We start from the raw sequence: 15762 nt of genomic DNA on the forward strand, positions 1-15762 counted from the left end.
TGGAACATGCTCCTAGGAATTAACCACAAAAACAAACACCGCCCATATAGAATAAAACAGTTGGCTATTCTATTGCATACCAATAAAGTGTGGAAGTAATTTGGAATAACTATATTTATAAGCACATTTACGCCTCCCAGTATCTGCAAAAAAAAAAAAAAATGGAGTTGTAACATTAAAATAAGAATCACTATATAGTTTTGCAACAGCTTACTGCTTGCATTGTTGTTCTTGAATAAAACTACAATACAAAACTGCAGGTGATATTTTCGGTTGTTTCCTAACACATTAAACACCAACAGACAAGAAATCATTCAACTTCGCCATCAGGATGGCGTATTAATCAATAGGAAATCCGAGACCCCTTCAGTAGCGGCAAACTCCAGTGTTTGACTGACGCAGATTGGTGGGAGCTGACGCACATGGGCGGGTTTTTACTCGAGTCCACGTCTTCCACTAGGCTGTCACGGACACAACCAACACATCTATTTCTTCCACAAGCCATATCCATCAGGCAAACAGCAGACTCATACGGGGCTTTGAACCTGAGAGCCTACCAGCTGATCTGGTTTTAGCTGCCAACCTGCTTTCAGCACCACAGGGACTGAACAGCTCCACACAGTGTATTTGAAACCCGCTTTAGCGCCACGTAAGCTTAGCCGCTGCGACCTAGACAACTAATCTAGAAAGTCACTGACAAAGAACAAGGTTAACAGGAGCTGTCCAGCAGTTCAGCAGCTACTTTGGGTATACCCAGGTGGATTGTAAAGTATCGGAAAATCGCACAGCTGACAGGGAGCTGCCCTCACCTACCATCGGCATTAACTGCGGTTTATTTAAGGATGGCGTCTAAAAGCACGGGCTTGTTTTTCTTTGTTCAGTTTTTCGCTGTAATCCTGTACGAAATCAACACATTCCCCACACCGGAGGGAGCAAATGGTAAGTGAAAAAAAAAAAAAAAAAACATTCAAAACCCAAACTTCTTTTGTCTCTAATATTTCTGTGCTATGTAAATCCGGTCAACACATTGGTTTAATCTGCTTTTGGGGATTTAGCTTTCACAAATACCCGTAAGATTAAAGTGTTCCTAAATACATACAAATTATATAAAGGGTTGAAGTCGACAATGTATAATTTAGATGGTGTATGTTTAGGTTTAGATTTTGTATGTTTGTGTTGTTTAGGTTAAAAAAAAGATAAGTGTGTGTCAATTTCCTGTTGTAAAATCGAGCGCGTTATTTCCATTGATGTTTAATCTCTTAATTGACAAAATCTTGATATATAAATTTAGAGACATCAATATAATTCCACCTGCACCGTGTTTTTTAAAGCGCTATACAGTTCAAAAAGCCAGTTCTCATTCTTCAAATGTCCTATGTGTTTGTTATGATTGACGTACAGTACTTATTGTTAACGCATTGTAATGGTACTGGGGTCGTTTCCAAACTGACGTTATCAAGTTCCAAAACCATTTGACGTTCTCTTTTCCAGATAAAGCTGTTTACAACAGAGCACTAACCCAGGAGAGACCTTTACAAGAGCAGGTATACAAGTAAATTACAAACATCGTATACAATGAGTTACTATGCTTATAAGACTTGCATTCTGCGATATATCATATGAGAGTTCCTGCTTGTGTCTGAAACACGAATACACTATTACACCTCAGTACTATATACATGTATATAACATGTCAAAAAGCACAATCGATCATAAGTGTTAATATTAAAATAAAAAAACAGCACTCTGCTACTGAGTGCCTGGTTAAAAAGAAAAGGAACATGTGTCTTTAAACTGTTTACAGAAATCTAAAGCTTTGTGCGCAGAGCTTAACACTACAGTAGTGCACAATATGCCTCGTGCATTATTTCACCATTTGTATTCAGTGTGGTTTTGACAAAATGCAACACTAATTTACAGGCATTGGTTTCGTGTAGATTTACACAATTTAACGTATTAAATTAACCAAGACCGATTACTCAGTGTAGACAGTAGAACATAAAATGCAATCAAAAAATTTGAAATATGTGGAGGACCTATTCACAGCGTAATCCAATGGTAAATTTAATACAGTGAGTATGGTTAGGCTAAATGGAGTCAATATTGAAATAACTAACATTTATGCTTTTGATGTATCATTGCAATAGATTGCGGAAACAAACAGCGTCAATAAACCAGCGCCAAAAGGTAGGGACTTTACTTTCTTCTTATATAATTACCCTTCGTTATGTGAATAACATGACACCGCATTGTGTGTGTGTGTGTGTGTGTGTATATATATATATATGTGTATATATATATATATATATATATATTATATATATATATATATATATATATATATATATATATATATATATATATATATATATATATATATATATATATATATATATATATATATATATATATATATATATATATATATATATATATATATATATATATATATATATATATATATATATATATATATATATATATATATATATATAAAATAAGTCCCCATTTACTTTCACTCATAGATAATCAAAATGATTCGGACAGCGATGATTTCAGTCTCCTCAGATCGTTGGCAGAACAAGTCAATAAGGAGGAGACCAGCGAGTCCCAAACAATCACTTCCACTGACGATCCATATTTCCTTGATGACGCTGACTCCACAAAGAGCCGGAGACTGGCCGAAGATTATGACTCCACCAAAAATGGAATGGAATACAAATTTCAAGGTATTTCTGTCTGTTAGGAGAAAAACACAGTTATGTTTCAGTATTCTTATCTATAGGAGTATACGTTGTATTGACTACTCTTTTCTATACATCAATAGGAACATTTATTGCAAACGCACATTTTTACCATTTACATAAGAATGTAATTTAGTTAACCTGATTTGACATTGACAAAGATACTTTCAAAACGTTTGTATACTAATCTAAAGGCCACTGTCAAAAATACAGTGCTCACTCCAATGTAAAATTTCAATGACAGAGATTTAGAATTTAGTTTTACAGTCATTTGGTTCTAATTGAAATATATTGCATAATGATACTATTGCAGTTTACGTGGGTAGATAAAGCAATGAGCCTGTAGTACTTACACCTTGAAATTCCATTAATTGTTTGTTATGGTTTCTAGAAATAAATATAAACACATTTAAAAAGCTTCAACAACAGTATTGTAAAGACATGACAGCACAGTTGGCCTTTATAGGTCATTTTAATTTAAAAGCACACTATACATACAATGTATTCATTTCCTCTGGTTATAGGGCATTTCATGTGTGGGAAGACACCATCAATAAGTTTGAAGAATGATATCTGATTACCTGTAGTACATGTTACATTGGTTGAAGACAGTTATGGACAGGGGCAGAAAATGATGGAATTAACCTTCAATGCTATTAAAAACACTTAATTGTCATTTGGCTACACTCAAACCTTATATAAATGTCTGGACCGTTTTTGTCCTCATCAGTGCAATTTTAATATAAACCACCATATGAATGAATCATTGTCCTCAGTACATTTACATGTAGTCGAATCTCTGAAAGCATTAATTTAGGCTGCCAGTGTATCAGAAAGCCTTTTTTACAGCTTACCCAATTGTCATTGGTGTACATCTTCTATTCAGGGTGTATCATTTTTATAGGAACGCATTGGTGTTTTAATTTTAAGCAGTCTCTGACTTGTTAACTGTAATACATTACTGGAGTATTTAATACTATATTTGTTTTTCTCATTTTTAATTTCTTAGGTGTTTAATAGCCTGTAATGTGTATTCTGTATGGTTTGCTATTGTTGTTTTGTCTTAGATCATTATCTGTCATGCTTACTAATTATTCCAGCAAAGACTGCTGCTGACTCCCAAGACTGACTGTGATGAAGTGAGGTTTAAATATCAGTGTTGCACAGGCTTCAATGGACAATGCATATCAGCGCTGCACATTGCTGCTGTGGTTGCTCACAATCAGACTTTAGGAGTCAAAAGCAATCAGTGAATCTGGCAGATAATGCTCCGAGCAGAAAGAGCAATGGAGAATCATAGTTAGTGCAAATAATATAATATGAAGTATTAGGAACATGTACATGCTATAAAGTTGAAGTGGTAATAAAATAGAAAATCAGTATATTATTATATTTCTGAAATGCATGTCGCCTTCATATATGGAAATTTTTCAATAATGACAGACTGTAAAGACACTTGTTTATTTGGTAATTAGATTAGAGACCTGGTGAAGGGGTGCGTGACACCATTATATTGCAATAGATTGTGAAGGTGGCTTCTTGGCAATGGTGCAAAGCCTGTTTGATTTCTCTGAGTAACAGGCAATGGAAACATGTTTCCTGAAGAAATGAGATTATCTGAGCTCCTGGCAGTGTTAAAGTCTGGCCTTTACAAATCCTGGGTTAAAGCTGCTTCTTCTTTTCCATTTCCAGCCACCTGCTCTCAGTAAAGCACAACTCCCCTTCTTTCCTTCAGCACTTCATTTGCTTTACTGGTAACAGCCATGCCTGACCCAGTCACCTCAGAGTGCATTCTTTATGTTTTGCTTAAAATAAAATGCTAGTATTGAGGAATAATAGCAGAAACCCCATACAATTACACTGAAAGAAAACAGATTCCTTTAAAGATAGCTCAGTCTGTAAACATCTCCATTACATTTTTATTAGCTACAAATTGCCATAAAGCTAATACAGTTCTTTACACTATAATGTGCTGACATTTAAAAAGAGTGCTCAATTAAAAGTTAGTAATAAAAGGTTGTGCAACTGAAAAGCTTTTACAAATACTGACCAGTACACCTCTATGTGAAGACAAATTTTTAGTTGAATTGCATTTCCATTAGCAGGTCTACAATTAATAACTATTACAAATATGTTACAAAGTTTACCTGCTATTGCAAATGTTGAAAACATGAATGTCAGAATCACGACCCTTACCTGAATACCTTGTCTCACAATCCACCTTGCTGTGACTTACTCTCTTCTAACACTTAGCTGCCGAGTGTGCCTTGTCGCTGATGTGAAATAGCACTCTCACATATTACTTTAGTGTGTAGGGTTTCCACACTTACTGTTATCAGACTAACACATGTTCTACCTACTGTAACACAGAGCAGTAATACAACTGCACGTTCAAGTGTTTTATGAGCTGCAAACAGTCAAATTGTGTGATCGAAACTGAGATTCTGTTTACTGTAAGGAAGCATATGTGTTGTAAAAGACCTGTTATAAAACCATAACAGCTCTTAAAGGAGTGTCAACCAAGGTTTTAAATACATTGTCTTACCTTATATTAGTACTAGCAATAATAAGTGAATCTCTTTTTCTTCTGTGTAATATCTTTTTTCTGTGCTTGTATTAAATATTGTATGCTATGATGTGGTGTTCAGGTGATATGACTTACCACACAACCTTGGTTAACATTTCATGCTAATTTGCATTTAAAAAGTTCTTCTAAGCATTTTTACAACAGCACAAATGATATAAAAGCACATTTTGTAATGTTTGCTGAATTGAATTGTTTTAGATGACCCTGATGGTCTTCGCCAGCTGGACGGGACACCACTGACGGCAGAAGACATTGTCCAGAAGATAGCTACAAAAATATATGAGGAGAATGACAGGGGAGTGTTTGACAGAATCGTATCCAAGCTGCTAAATCTAGGACTGGTATGTCACTTCCTTTAGGGGCCATGCTTTTTAAAGCACACATTTTGAATTATGCATGGCTTTAGTGAAAAATGCAACATGCTGAAATCTAAGTCTGATCTTAAGTAGAAAGACTGGCACAAGCACTTGAGAAACAAAAACTAAAAATGTTTGAACTCATACAAAATGACTGGTATAAAAACAGCAGCAGTGCAATAATAACATATTTTTAAAACTCATATAAAAACAAATGCAATAATATTTAACATGTTAAAAAGCAATGTAACAGGGGCACCCACATATGAAAACTGGCAAAACCTGTATGAATTGATTTCAATTATAATTATGGCAGCATTATCTGTTGCAATAGTCAACATGCAAGTGTCATGTGTTATTCATGCAAGAGGAGTTCTAGGGGAAAAACAACAGCTATGGAGTCATAAGCACTTCTGAGACAGACTGCCTTTATGAAAGCTTTATTTCAGCAGTTTGTCTACTGATAGTCTCCCCTCAGAATTCATGATTCTGTTTGAAGTTAGAGTTGGATTGTACACATGCATTTCTGAGATGAAGAAAATAATGGACCAAAAGCCTGCCTTGAACACTTGGACAGCTTCTAAATGTCTTCTGATAGGCATTTCTAGACTCACATAAAGGTGTGCTCTACTGTACAAAAACAAAAAAAAATGTTATTTATATCAGTGGTTAGGCCACAGTTAAACAATTTGAAAGTCTTATTTAAAGGAATTATGTTACAATCAATTCTCTCTTCCAGATCACAGAAAGTCAGGCTTATACATTGGAGGATGAGGTTGCAGAGACGCTACAGAAACTAATAGCCAATCAAGCCAAAAACAATGAGATAGAGGACGTCAACATCGACTACCCAATTGCTAGGTCTGAGGATGATTCAGAACTGAAGATGGTAGAGAAATTGGTATGTGAAGGTCATTGCACCACTGCTTACAGATTTCTCTGTTGGTCAGTGTAATATTTTCCTAAGCTTTTGGTTGAAAATGGAAATGATACAGTGGTTTGTGAGGAATAAATGCTGGCAGTTAATCATTAACTGTGCTCTAAGGCAAAAGAAAAACAAAAATCAATATTCACAGTGAAGACGCTGCCAAAGTGCTAAGTTTATATTGTTAAAAGCAAGCCATGCTGTGACTTTTCTAGGATTTTTAATCAGGGAGGTAACAGTGGGTGCCAAGCTATCCACAGCAAGGGATTCTGTAAATTCATGAATGACTAGCAGGAGTAAGGGATTATCTACAAGTGGCCAATCATGTTCATTCTAAGTCATATTCCATTGATAACAATAGAGGTTCGTAGCACCTCTTATTTTACACATTGCCCATTCATATTTATTCATGAACAATGTGCATATTATAATAAACATTGGCAGGCATCTTTCATACAATTGTGTTACTGCCTGAAAACATTTAGCATAAAACATTTACGAATTGAAAGTGTGACCAAAGTGTTGACTTGTCTTTAAAGCTAACTGAGAAATCCCACGATAAGAACGCGGATGAGAGTGTGGTTGATGATGACTTGACAGAGGTTGATGACACTGTGGGCAACACCTGGGTTCCTCCCACAGAGATGGAGCAGAGGAATGAACTGTCCTCTGAGGACGGCCTGGAGGACCTGCAGTACTTTCCCAACTTCTACAACCTCCTGAAAAACCTCAATTCAAGTCAGTCTCTTCATCACCCATATATATCATATCATTGAACTATCACTATAACCAAACGCATATCAATTAATATCAATACTAACTCCAAAAGGGACACTGTCCAACACAGAGTGCATTAAGGAACACTGATAATGTATATGCACAATAACATAATGGAGAGAGCTGCTGTAGGGCCGAGGTGTTACAATCAAAAAAGTAAAAAGAACTAAAAAGAAGAGGAGCCTTAGTAGCAGTGCCTGGTGATATCGTGTTAATTTAATATGAATTTCATATATACATTTAATATATAAATCCTTGCTTTGGGCTACTGGTACATTTCAGAAGAGAAGCTTTATATATATATATACGCAGCCATGGCATTTCCAGCCTTCTCAATAGTTTATAAGCAGAACACCCCCGAAAGTCAACCTTCATTCATACAATCTCCCCCAACCAGCTGCCCCGGTTCTAGTTAGCATGTTCATGAACAACCATGATAACGAATGCGGCTTTTCTAATTTCACAGAACAAGATGCAAAGGAAAAAGAAACGTTGATCACCATCATGAAAACACTGATCGACTTTGTAAAGATGATGGTCAAATATGGCACAATTACACCAGAGGAAGGAGTGTCTTATCTGGGTAAGGATCATGTTTGTTAAACTCATGGGTTCTGTGTCATTTAGAAATGCACTGCTGGTCATGGTTCAGTAGTGTTGATCTCTCTGGCGTTTTGAGTATTTCATCTTTTCTCTTTTGGAACTGACATGTTGAAGTTGACTGCTCGGTTTAGGATTCTCCTGCTGCCTTGTCTGAATTTGACTTGCTGTGGCTAATCATCTTGTTGAGTTGAGTGGTTTCATTTGTGGCTAGCTGTTGACATTCTCTTTGAATGATTTAATTACCTAATATCTGTAGTCCTTTTTGATTCGTTTGTGACTATTTGAGAGCGGATTTTATATATTGTTGTATTAAATTGTTGATGTTATAGCATTGCCAGTGTTGGTTTAATAAATGATTGGTTTTGTTAAGGGGATTTCCGGTCACATGAAAAGCTCCCTCAGTGCTTTTGATTGACTGGCGTGCTCTTAATGAATGCATGTCTAATTAAAATATTGAAATGATGATTTTGATACCTGTCAGCATATTCTAATTGCTTATTCATCACCTCCACAGGCATTGCATGTATTATACTTAGTACTGTACTGCTGGTGTTATTATAATCACAGAGTTTTCCAGATCGTCATTATTTGCATATACAGTTGCTGCCATCTGATAAATAATTCAAAGTGCATCCCTAACCAATATTGTGATTCTGTTTTCTTGCAGTATTGGTATAGGAATGGAAGTACTGGGAGTAATGTATGATTCCTGAATTGAATTGAATCCCCTAATAGACAGTTTCAATTATTAATATCTGATTCTGAGGCATGTATACCCTACTAGTTTTATACTGCAGTTTGCTATTGACCACTTGCAATTACTCGTTATATCTATCTATGTGTTCCTGTGGGTTGAAGATGCAATCACACATTGATTTAAATAATATATTTTCAAATAAACTTTAGACGTAATGACTTTTGTTATTTATAAATAGGTGGGGTTCTATCAAAGACAGCTGAGTGTCATTACCTCTCCATAAATCCTGACTTGTCATTATGATCAGTTTCATCTGTCTTTCATCTAGATTTATTGATGGTAAATTATTCTGAGCCTGACCTCCGTTACTCATGACATATTTTCATTAAATATTTACCAGGTTCATTTTCATGCCAAGTAAGATAGCCCAATCCAAAAACAGAATGTTTTAGATAACGTTAAAAGGGTGGCAATGAAAAATTTACATCAAATGCTACATCCCACAATGCATAGATGGCAATGCTTACAGAATATATTTCCTATTAGCAGTGGAAACATTGTCACTGCTCTTACTTTTATTGTGTTGTTGTATTCTCTGCTTGTTTTATGCAGATATGCATATTTATAACACAGAACTCTAGATTAAAATACTAAATTGCCATGATCCATGGGGGTTGATCTTATAGACGTAGTATCTGCATATACTTCATTAAAGTAAAGAGCAACAGGCAATCATTGGTACAGTGTTATTGGCACCATTGATAATTTCCCTCATGCTAACGAGAGACAATAGATCCCTCTTTTGAAATGAATGATTATCCACATCACAATGTTAAAGTAATAAAACACTGTGGGAATTGGGTTACCATTTATTGTGAAGTATAAATCAAGCTGTCTTTCATCTAGATTTATTGATGGTAAAGAAATATATAAGGAACTGTACAACCAGAAAAATGTATGTTCACACCTGATAAGAAGGTTAATAAAGAATCGTTCCTCCACAATGGACAATGAGGTATTTGCTGGGCATTTGTATATGTGTTTTGCTTTGCCCTAAACCTTTCGCTGTGGTTATGATGTGCAGTTGGATCAAGGCATGGAGTCATAAAGATTAAAGCCCTCTTTGAATTCTTGCTGAGTAGGATGCAGGATTCCATGGAAACCCCTATGGCAGAATGGCATGGTCCTAAGGAAACCAGCAGATAGAATTGGTAGTCGCCTAGCTGCTCGGTCTTTGCTTGTACTTTACTACATGGGTCACTGTCTTGGATGACTCCCTTGTATATAGGCCTTAATGGGATTTAGGATTCTAATTTTACACTTGTTGTAACTCGTTCCGATAGAACGTAATTAGTCAGCACTGTAGTACAGACACGTCAAAAGAAACCAGTTAACTTTTGTTCCTGGCTTTAGACCGAAATAACGTAAATTAAAAGAAAGTCTAGCTCTCATTTAGTCTCCTGCAGGTCATTATTTTAATTGATCTATGTTACCAGAAAATGCACACCATACTGGTTGTGATATTTTAATTCCCTTATACCTACATCCATATGGTGTTCCAAAAAAATATTTCATTTAAATTGTATTTAACCTACAGCACAAATTACTAGTAAGAATTTTTTTTTTTTTTACTTTATTTCCACAGAAAATCTTGATGCAATGATTGCCCTTCAAACAAAGAATAAACTTGGAAAGTCGCTGGTTTATTCTGACATCAAACAATTAACAGGTAAATAGAGCGCTGCAGGCTGTGTGTTAAATTTAAACCCATAAGAGCCTGGCTAATGTTCAAATCTAATGTCTCTGGTTACTATCGAGGGTTACTATTCTATGGGTCCTTGAGCAAATAAGTTTATGTTCAACTGTTCAAATTCAAGAATGTTATTCTTGAATGCAGTGGTGATTTTGTACAGTATATTTTTTTCCCCACTATTTCAAATCTAACTAAACAGTCCGTCTTCTTGTGCTATAGAGATTTTTTTTAAAAATCATTGCATGTTTAAAGAGTTTCAAGACTTTTTAAAACAGTAAATGCCAAAATAATCAAGAATTGTATTTGAGTTGTCCTTAGGAAACAGGTCTTAATTTACACATGAATAGATTTTCCTTGTCTTCTTGCAATAGCCAGCTGTAATATGATTCTATGTAATGCTTCGTTCTGCATCAATTGGTATTCCATTTTAATGTGTGCTGCACCGTGTCATTATATCAGGGAGGACCAGTGATGAGATTGACAATACCAAGGAGGAAGCTGCCAAGATGGAAAAGGAATACAAGACTCTAAAGGATTCCACAAAGAAAGAAGAGCAACAAGAACCTGAGACAGGTGAGCATTCAAACACTGACTCGTTAATTAAGCGGCTTCTTGTTTTGAATTGTGATGTACATACAGGATGATGAAGTACCTGGTCAATGACAAAGAGCAACCATGTATTCGTTCCTCTGCCATCCTGTTATTCTGCAACAACAGTGCAGTTCAAATGTTATCCCAGTATAAAAAGTTCCATTGACTCTTTAATTCCAGTAAGCTCTTATATATTGAGTGTGCTGCAGGTGGCGCAGATGTATATGCTTATAGTTAGGTCTGAATGTCTCCAAGGGCTGTAGGCAGGTAGTTTCGTCAAGTGGTGGGAATTACTTAGGAAATCTAAGTTGACAGCGGGTTAACTTTGTGTTCAACAAGAGAGTTATGTGATTGCTTTACTGGAATGACATCTTCAGGGAACACATGTACAGATTAAAGTAAAGGAGCTGTGATAACAGTGTGCTTATTAATGAGGAAATGTGTGTATCTGAATGATATCTCTGACTCAAGCTGTTTTACCCAGAATGGTATGTGGGTGAGGGGAGTTTTTCTCATTTTAATACTGTGAAAAGTAGCTGGAGCCAGATTATTACTGCAGAACCCAATCCTTGGGATACCCCCCCAGAGAGCTTTGCTTGCAGTGTAGTGAACTAAATATATCTGCTGTAGCACCAGAGTGGAACCAGGGCATTTCAATAACATTTAGAGGAAAGATAATGAGGACACCAGGTACTGCATCATGCTAATATACCAGGACTCATATTCAATGATATGAACACTCTTCCAGAAAACTAGGAACTGCGACAGCACTGGTAAATATATAGTAGATATACCGGTATATAGTGTATTTCAGGAATAACCAATATACACCAAGGCATTTGATTATATTATATGTAAACTGAAAATGCTCCTGTAAATGTAAGTAAAGAAATCCAAGATTAGAATTTATCACGGTCTGTGAAGCCAGGCGAATAGTTCTAAATTCTAATAGTAGATGAATTCGATTATTCTTTTTGCTTAAGATCTAGCTGTTCTTTGAATCTAGGTTTGTCTAACATTTTCAAATAAAAAGTCAAATTTTTCAAAATGCAAATATCTAGTGCACATGCAAACACAAAGCTTAGAGGTTTACTTACAGTAAAAAATACCATAATAGTGCATTACCAGGGAATAGTAGTTCTGCAATAGATTACCGGTATGGTTTGGATCATCATTCCATTATAATTACAGAAACAGTACCATTCTACCAATAGATCATGCCATTGCTCTGTATATGCTCCGTTGTTAAACATCAGAAAAGATGGTTGTCATTGCATTGCACTGTACTGCATTGCCATTCAAGATCATTTAGTAAGAGTTGTTTATGTTTTTATGTATATTGACATTCAACCTGCAGAAGAGAGAATACGAGTCCTAGTTTGTTCACTAACCACTGTAATTGTACAGACATTGGAGAAATGGGGTGCTGTCTCCTCCTGTAATTGAATTTGCTAAACACATCGATCACTGTTGATCTGATCTCTTTGCCTTTCACAGGACCGAGTGGGAAGACCGAAACCTATTTGGAAGCAATCAGAAAGAATATTGAGTGGCTGAAGAAGCATAACAAGCAAGGGAACAAGGAAGGTAAGGAACAAGTGCTATTCCAGTTCATTGAAGGTTGTAGACACCAGGCCAGGTTTAAGCTTTCGCTCCAGTGCAAAGTTTGCACCCGTGCATTCCAAAATAGTAACATGTCAAAGACATGCAGAAATACTAAAAGAAACTTAATACATTTGATGCCAATTTCTTGTATTTCTAAATGCAACTATTGAGTGTTTGATAGTTATTGATGGCAAAGCTAGAAATTCCATAATACAAAATCTGCGTTTGTCTTCAGCTTCCTCTGTGGTTTGAATTACTGCATACTCTACAGCTGTACAGCTCACCACACTTTCCCCTAGATTCTTCAGTGTCACACGTTCCTTGCAAAAAGACATTGCTAAGATGTGTCCAAATAGAGCTTTAGCATGAGTATTAAAGTCCCCAAATAACTACATTAAAGCCCCTTTTGTCTGCCTCTAATATGCAATTTAAAGAAGTGGATGGAGAACTGGGAACCGTTGATTAATGAATATTTATCGGTTACTTGATGAGTTTGTTCTAATTACTGGGTTACAAGCTTACAAAAGCTTGTTTATGTCTTTCTTCCCATCTGCATTTCACATTCGTGTTGGCTCTGTTTCAATGCCTTTACCATGTTCTGTTTAGTTAAAATGCAACCAGCCAACCTAAAGCTAATTCCATCGGGTCCAGGGCTGTCAAACATTTTGATTCCTACCACAGGTAATAATACAAATAATAATTATACATTTTATTTCTCACAGTAATTCCCCAGTATAAAATGAAAATGATATAACATATCATGGTTCATGGTTTCGTTGTTTCACTGTTTTAGCCCCTGCGATCGGTACATTATCCATCCTTGTTTGCATTTGCTTTAGTTTTCAGTGTAGGGACACAATGCTTTCTTGCCCCTTGAAGCCTGCTTTCCACTACGACACTACTTTAAATGTACAGCATTCACACAACAGCATTATGGAATCAAAGCTGCCTTTTATGGCGTCTTGGAAAGGTAACACCGCTCAAAACCACACACCAGTAAACTTATCTAAAATGCGTATCTGTATATCTGTGCCCATTTTTTATGTATTTTCAGTAGAAGATACTGAAACTATTGAATGTATTATGCTAGGATAGTTCTTAGGATAGTCACTTAGCACTAAAACAGTTACTGCTTGAGAAAAGTACAGTACCATTCCTTTAAGGCTGTGTTAAAACACAAGAAGCACAGAAAAAACTATAGAAGATAATTGCTGGAACAATGCTGGTATTATTAATGCTGCATATTTACTAATGGGTTTACACCAGTTATTTGAAAGCCTCTTCACCCTTGTTTGTCATGCTTAGAAAAACAGTCTTGTTAATTGGTGTTGATCCTTCCTGCCACAACCACACAGTTACATCTCTGATGGAAATGTCCTGTGTATTTGGCTGTACAAACAGATTCATTTAATAGGGGAATGAATAGAAATTGGGCAGGACCGAGCCAGGTCTTTTGACAGTGTACAGTAGCATTTCAATTAGATCAGTCTAGCGGTTTCTTTATTGCAAGTCTTTTTTTTTTCTCAGGCCTTTCTGTTTTGTTTCCTTCTTCATGTCGGTTTATTTCTCTAGTTTAGTTCTCTAATGATGTGTTTGAAGCCATTGCCATTATGCAGCATTTCCCACCAGGAGAGGCAGATGATATTATTGCAGCTTTTCATCTGTCTGTAGCTCAAGAAAATGAGTGGTGGGAAACGGGTCAGCTTATCAAGGAGGACAAATCCCTGCATCTGTGTATCCTATTTAAAATGGTTATGAACCTCTAATGCAAACGTATTTCTAAGGGCATTGTGGCATATGTTTTTCCTGCCATGTTTAATTTATCTTTAGAAACTGCAAAAATAAATTAATTGCACAATGATTTTGTGATTTCCATTCTTATCGTTCTTGACGTTGTAACACATTACTTCTGCAACTAGTATCCTTGTTAGTCTGACCTCATGCAATGGGTTGAGTTCAGTCTAAAAGTACAGTGTCTGTGTTAATTATGCAGTACATTTGCATTTTAAACTAGGGAGTTATTTAAGGCTACGTTTTTGGTATTTTTCTAGTTAAAGCAGAGGTTTTTGAGGCATTTCGTCCTGTGTCAGGGAGTTTGATTAAAGTAATAAAGAATAGTAATGCTGGTCCATAATGAGGTGCAGTATTTATTGATGAAATCCTTCTATTAAGCCCCATTTGAAAGCTAACTCTTTGTCATCTTTCAGATTATGATCTTTCAAAGCTGAGAGACTTCATGGACCAGCAGGTGGATTCTTACATTGACCAGGGAATCCTGCAGAAAGATGAAGGAGAAGTAATCAAGAGGATTTACAGCAGCATGTAGAATCCAGAAGGGAGAGCAAAGACGTCAAAAAAAAAAAAATTGCAAAAGTTAAAATTGAATTTCCGCTCACATGTCAACATGGTTGGCCCATGTACACAAATTATACAAAGTCAAGCTAATTTGGGAAGTACTGCAATAATTTTTTAGCTGTTTTAGTTTTGTTAATTCCCAAAAGCAATAGATTCTGAATTTGTTAGATTGCATTTTTTCACAGTGCTTCGACAATAATGCCATAGAATAACAAAGAAACCCCTAATACCATAGCTTTTTGCTCTTGGTGAATCATTAATAGCACACAGTAAATTGTCACTATTTGATATGAGCCAACATTGTGAGGCATTTCAAGAGTTTGATAAAATGTACACAGAAACTATACTCTGGAAGTGAGTTGCAAAGGCTTTAGTAGAAAATAGAAGGCGGCTTCTAGTTTTGCTCACTTTGAATACTTTGTATTCTTTTGCTAAAGATAACAAATGTACTGTAACATGTCAGAGGTTTGTCAAATAACAACCATATTCTGTACCATTGTGAAAACCTAAGGCTTTTAAATCTAGAATGTGTTTTGTGTCTCCAGTGTCCAATGTCGTCTCACTCACCTTGTCATGTGATTTGATTCAGCCAGACCTGGTAGTTCAGGGAACAGTCTACTGAGCCCGCAATTTGTATCAGTCAATAGCCTCATGACTTAGGTCTTGTCCATTTTCATTCTGCATGTAAAAAAAAATCAGTTGCATCCTGATGTTGTGTTGAGTAAAGCGCAAACGAAGTATTTTTAAGAGTAAATATCTGTGAATTTTT

The 15762-nt window shown here is 36.0% G+C and overlaps 1 protein-coding gene across 1 annotated transcript; it reads left to right on the plus strand.

Annotated features, from left to right (window-relative positions):
• The first annotated feature begins 456 nt into the window (after positions 1–456).
• LOC121299309 (secretogranin-3-like) lies at positions 457–15757 on the plus strand. The gene is made up of 12 exons (XM_041226992.1): positions 457–939; positions 1492–1544; positions 2148–2187; positions 2526–2729; positions 5530–5672; positions 6427–6588; positions 7152–7350; positions 7856–7972; positions 10335–10418; positions 10902–11015; positions 12531–12620; positions 14846–15757. Exons 1-12 carry the CDS (start codon positions 843–845, stop codon positions 14962–14964), a joined length of 1422 nt encoding a protein of 473 aa, XP_041082926.1. The 5' UTR covers positions 457–842; the 3' UTR covers positions 14965–15757.
• The last annotated feature ends 5 nt before the right edge of the window (positions 15758–15762 follow it).

The sequence above is a fragment of the Polyodon spathula genome, chromosome 24, assembly GCF_017654505.1.
Source record: "Polyodon spathula isolate WHYD16114869_AA chromosome 24, ASM1765450v1, whole genome shotgun sequence".
Classification (NCBI taxonomy): Eukaryota; Metazoa; Chordata; class Actinopteri; order Acipenseriformes; family Polyodontidae; genus Polyodon; species Polyodon spathula.

Coding starts and splice junctions, on each gene's coding strand:
- LOC121299309 (XM_041226992.1), top strand. CDS start 843: ATGGCGTCTAAAAGCACGGGCTTGTTTTTCTTTGTTCAGTTTTTCGCT. Junction 7,351..7,855: donor CCTGAAAAACCTCAATTCAA/GTCAGTCTCTTC, acceptor CTAATTTCACAG/AACAAGATGCAAAGGAAAAA. Junction 11,016..12,530: donor GCAACAAGAACCTGAGACAG/GTGAGCATTCAA, acceptor TGCCTTTCACAG/GACCGAGTGGGAAGACCGAA.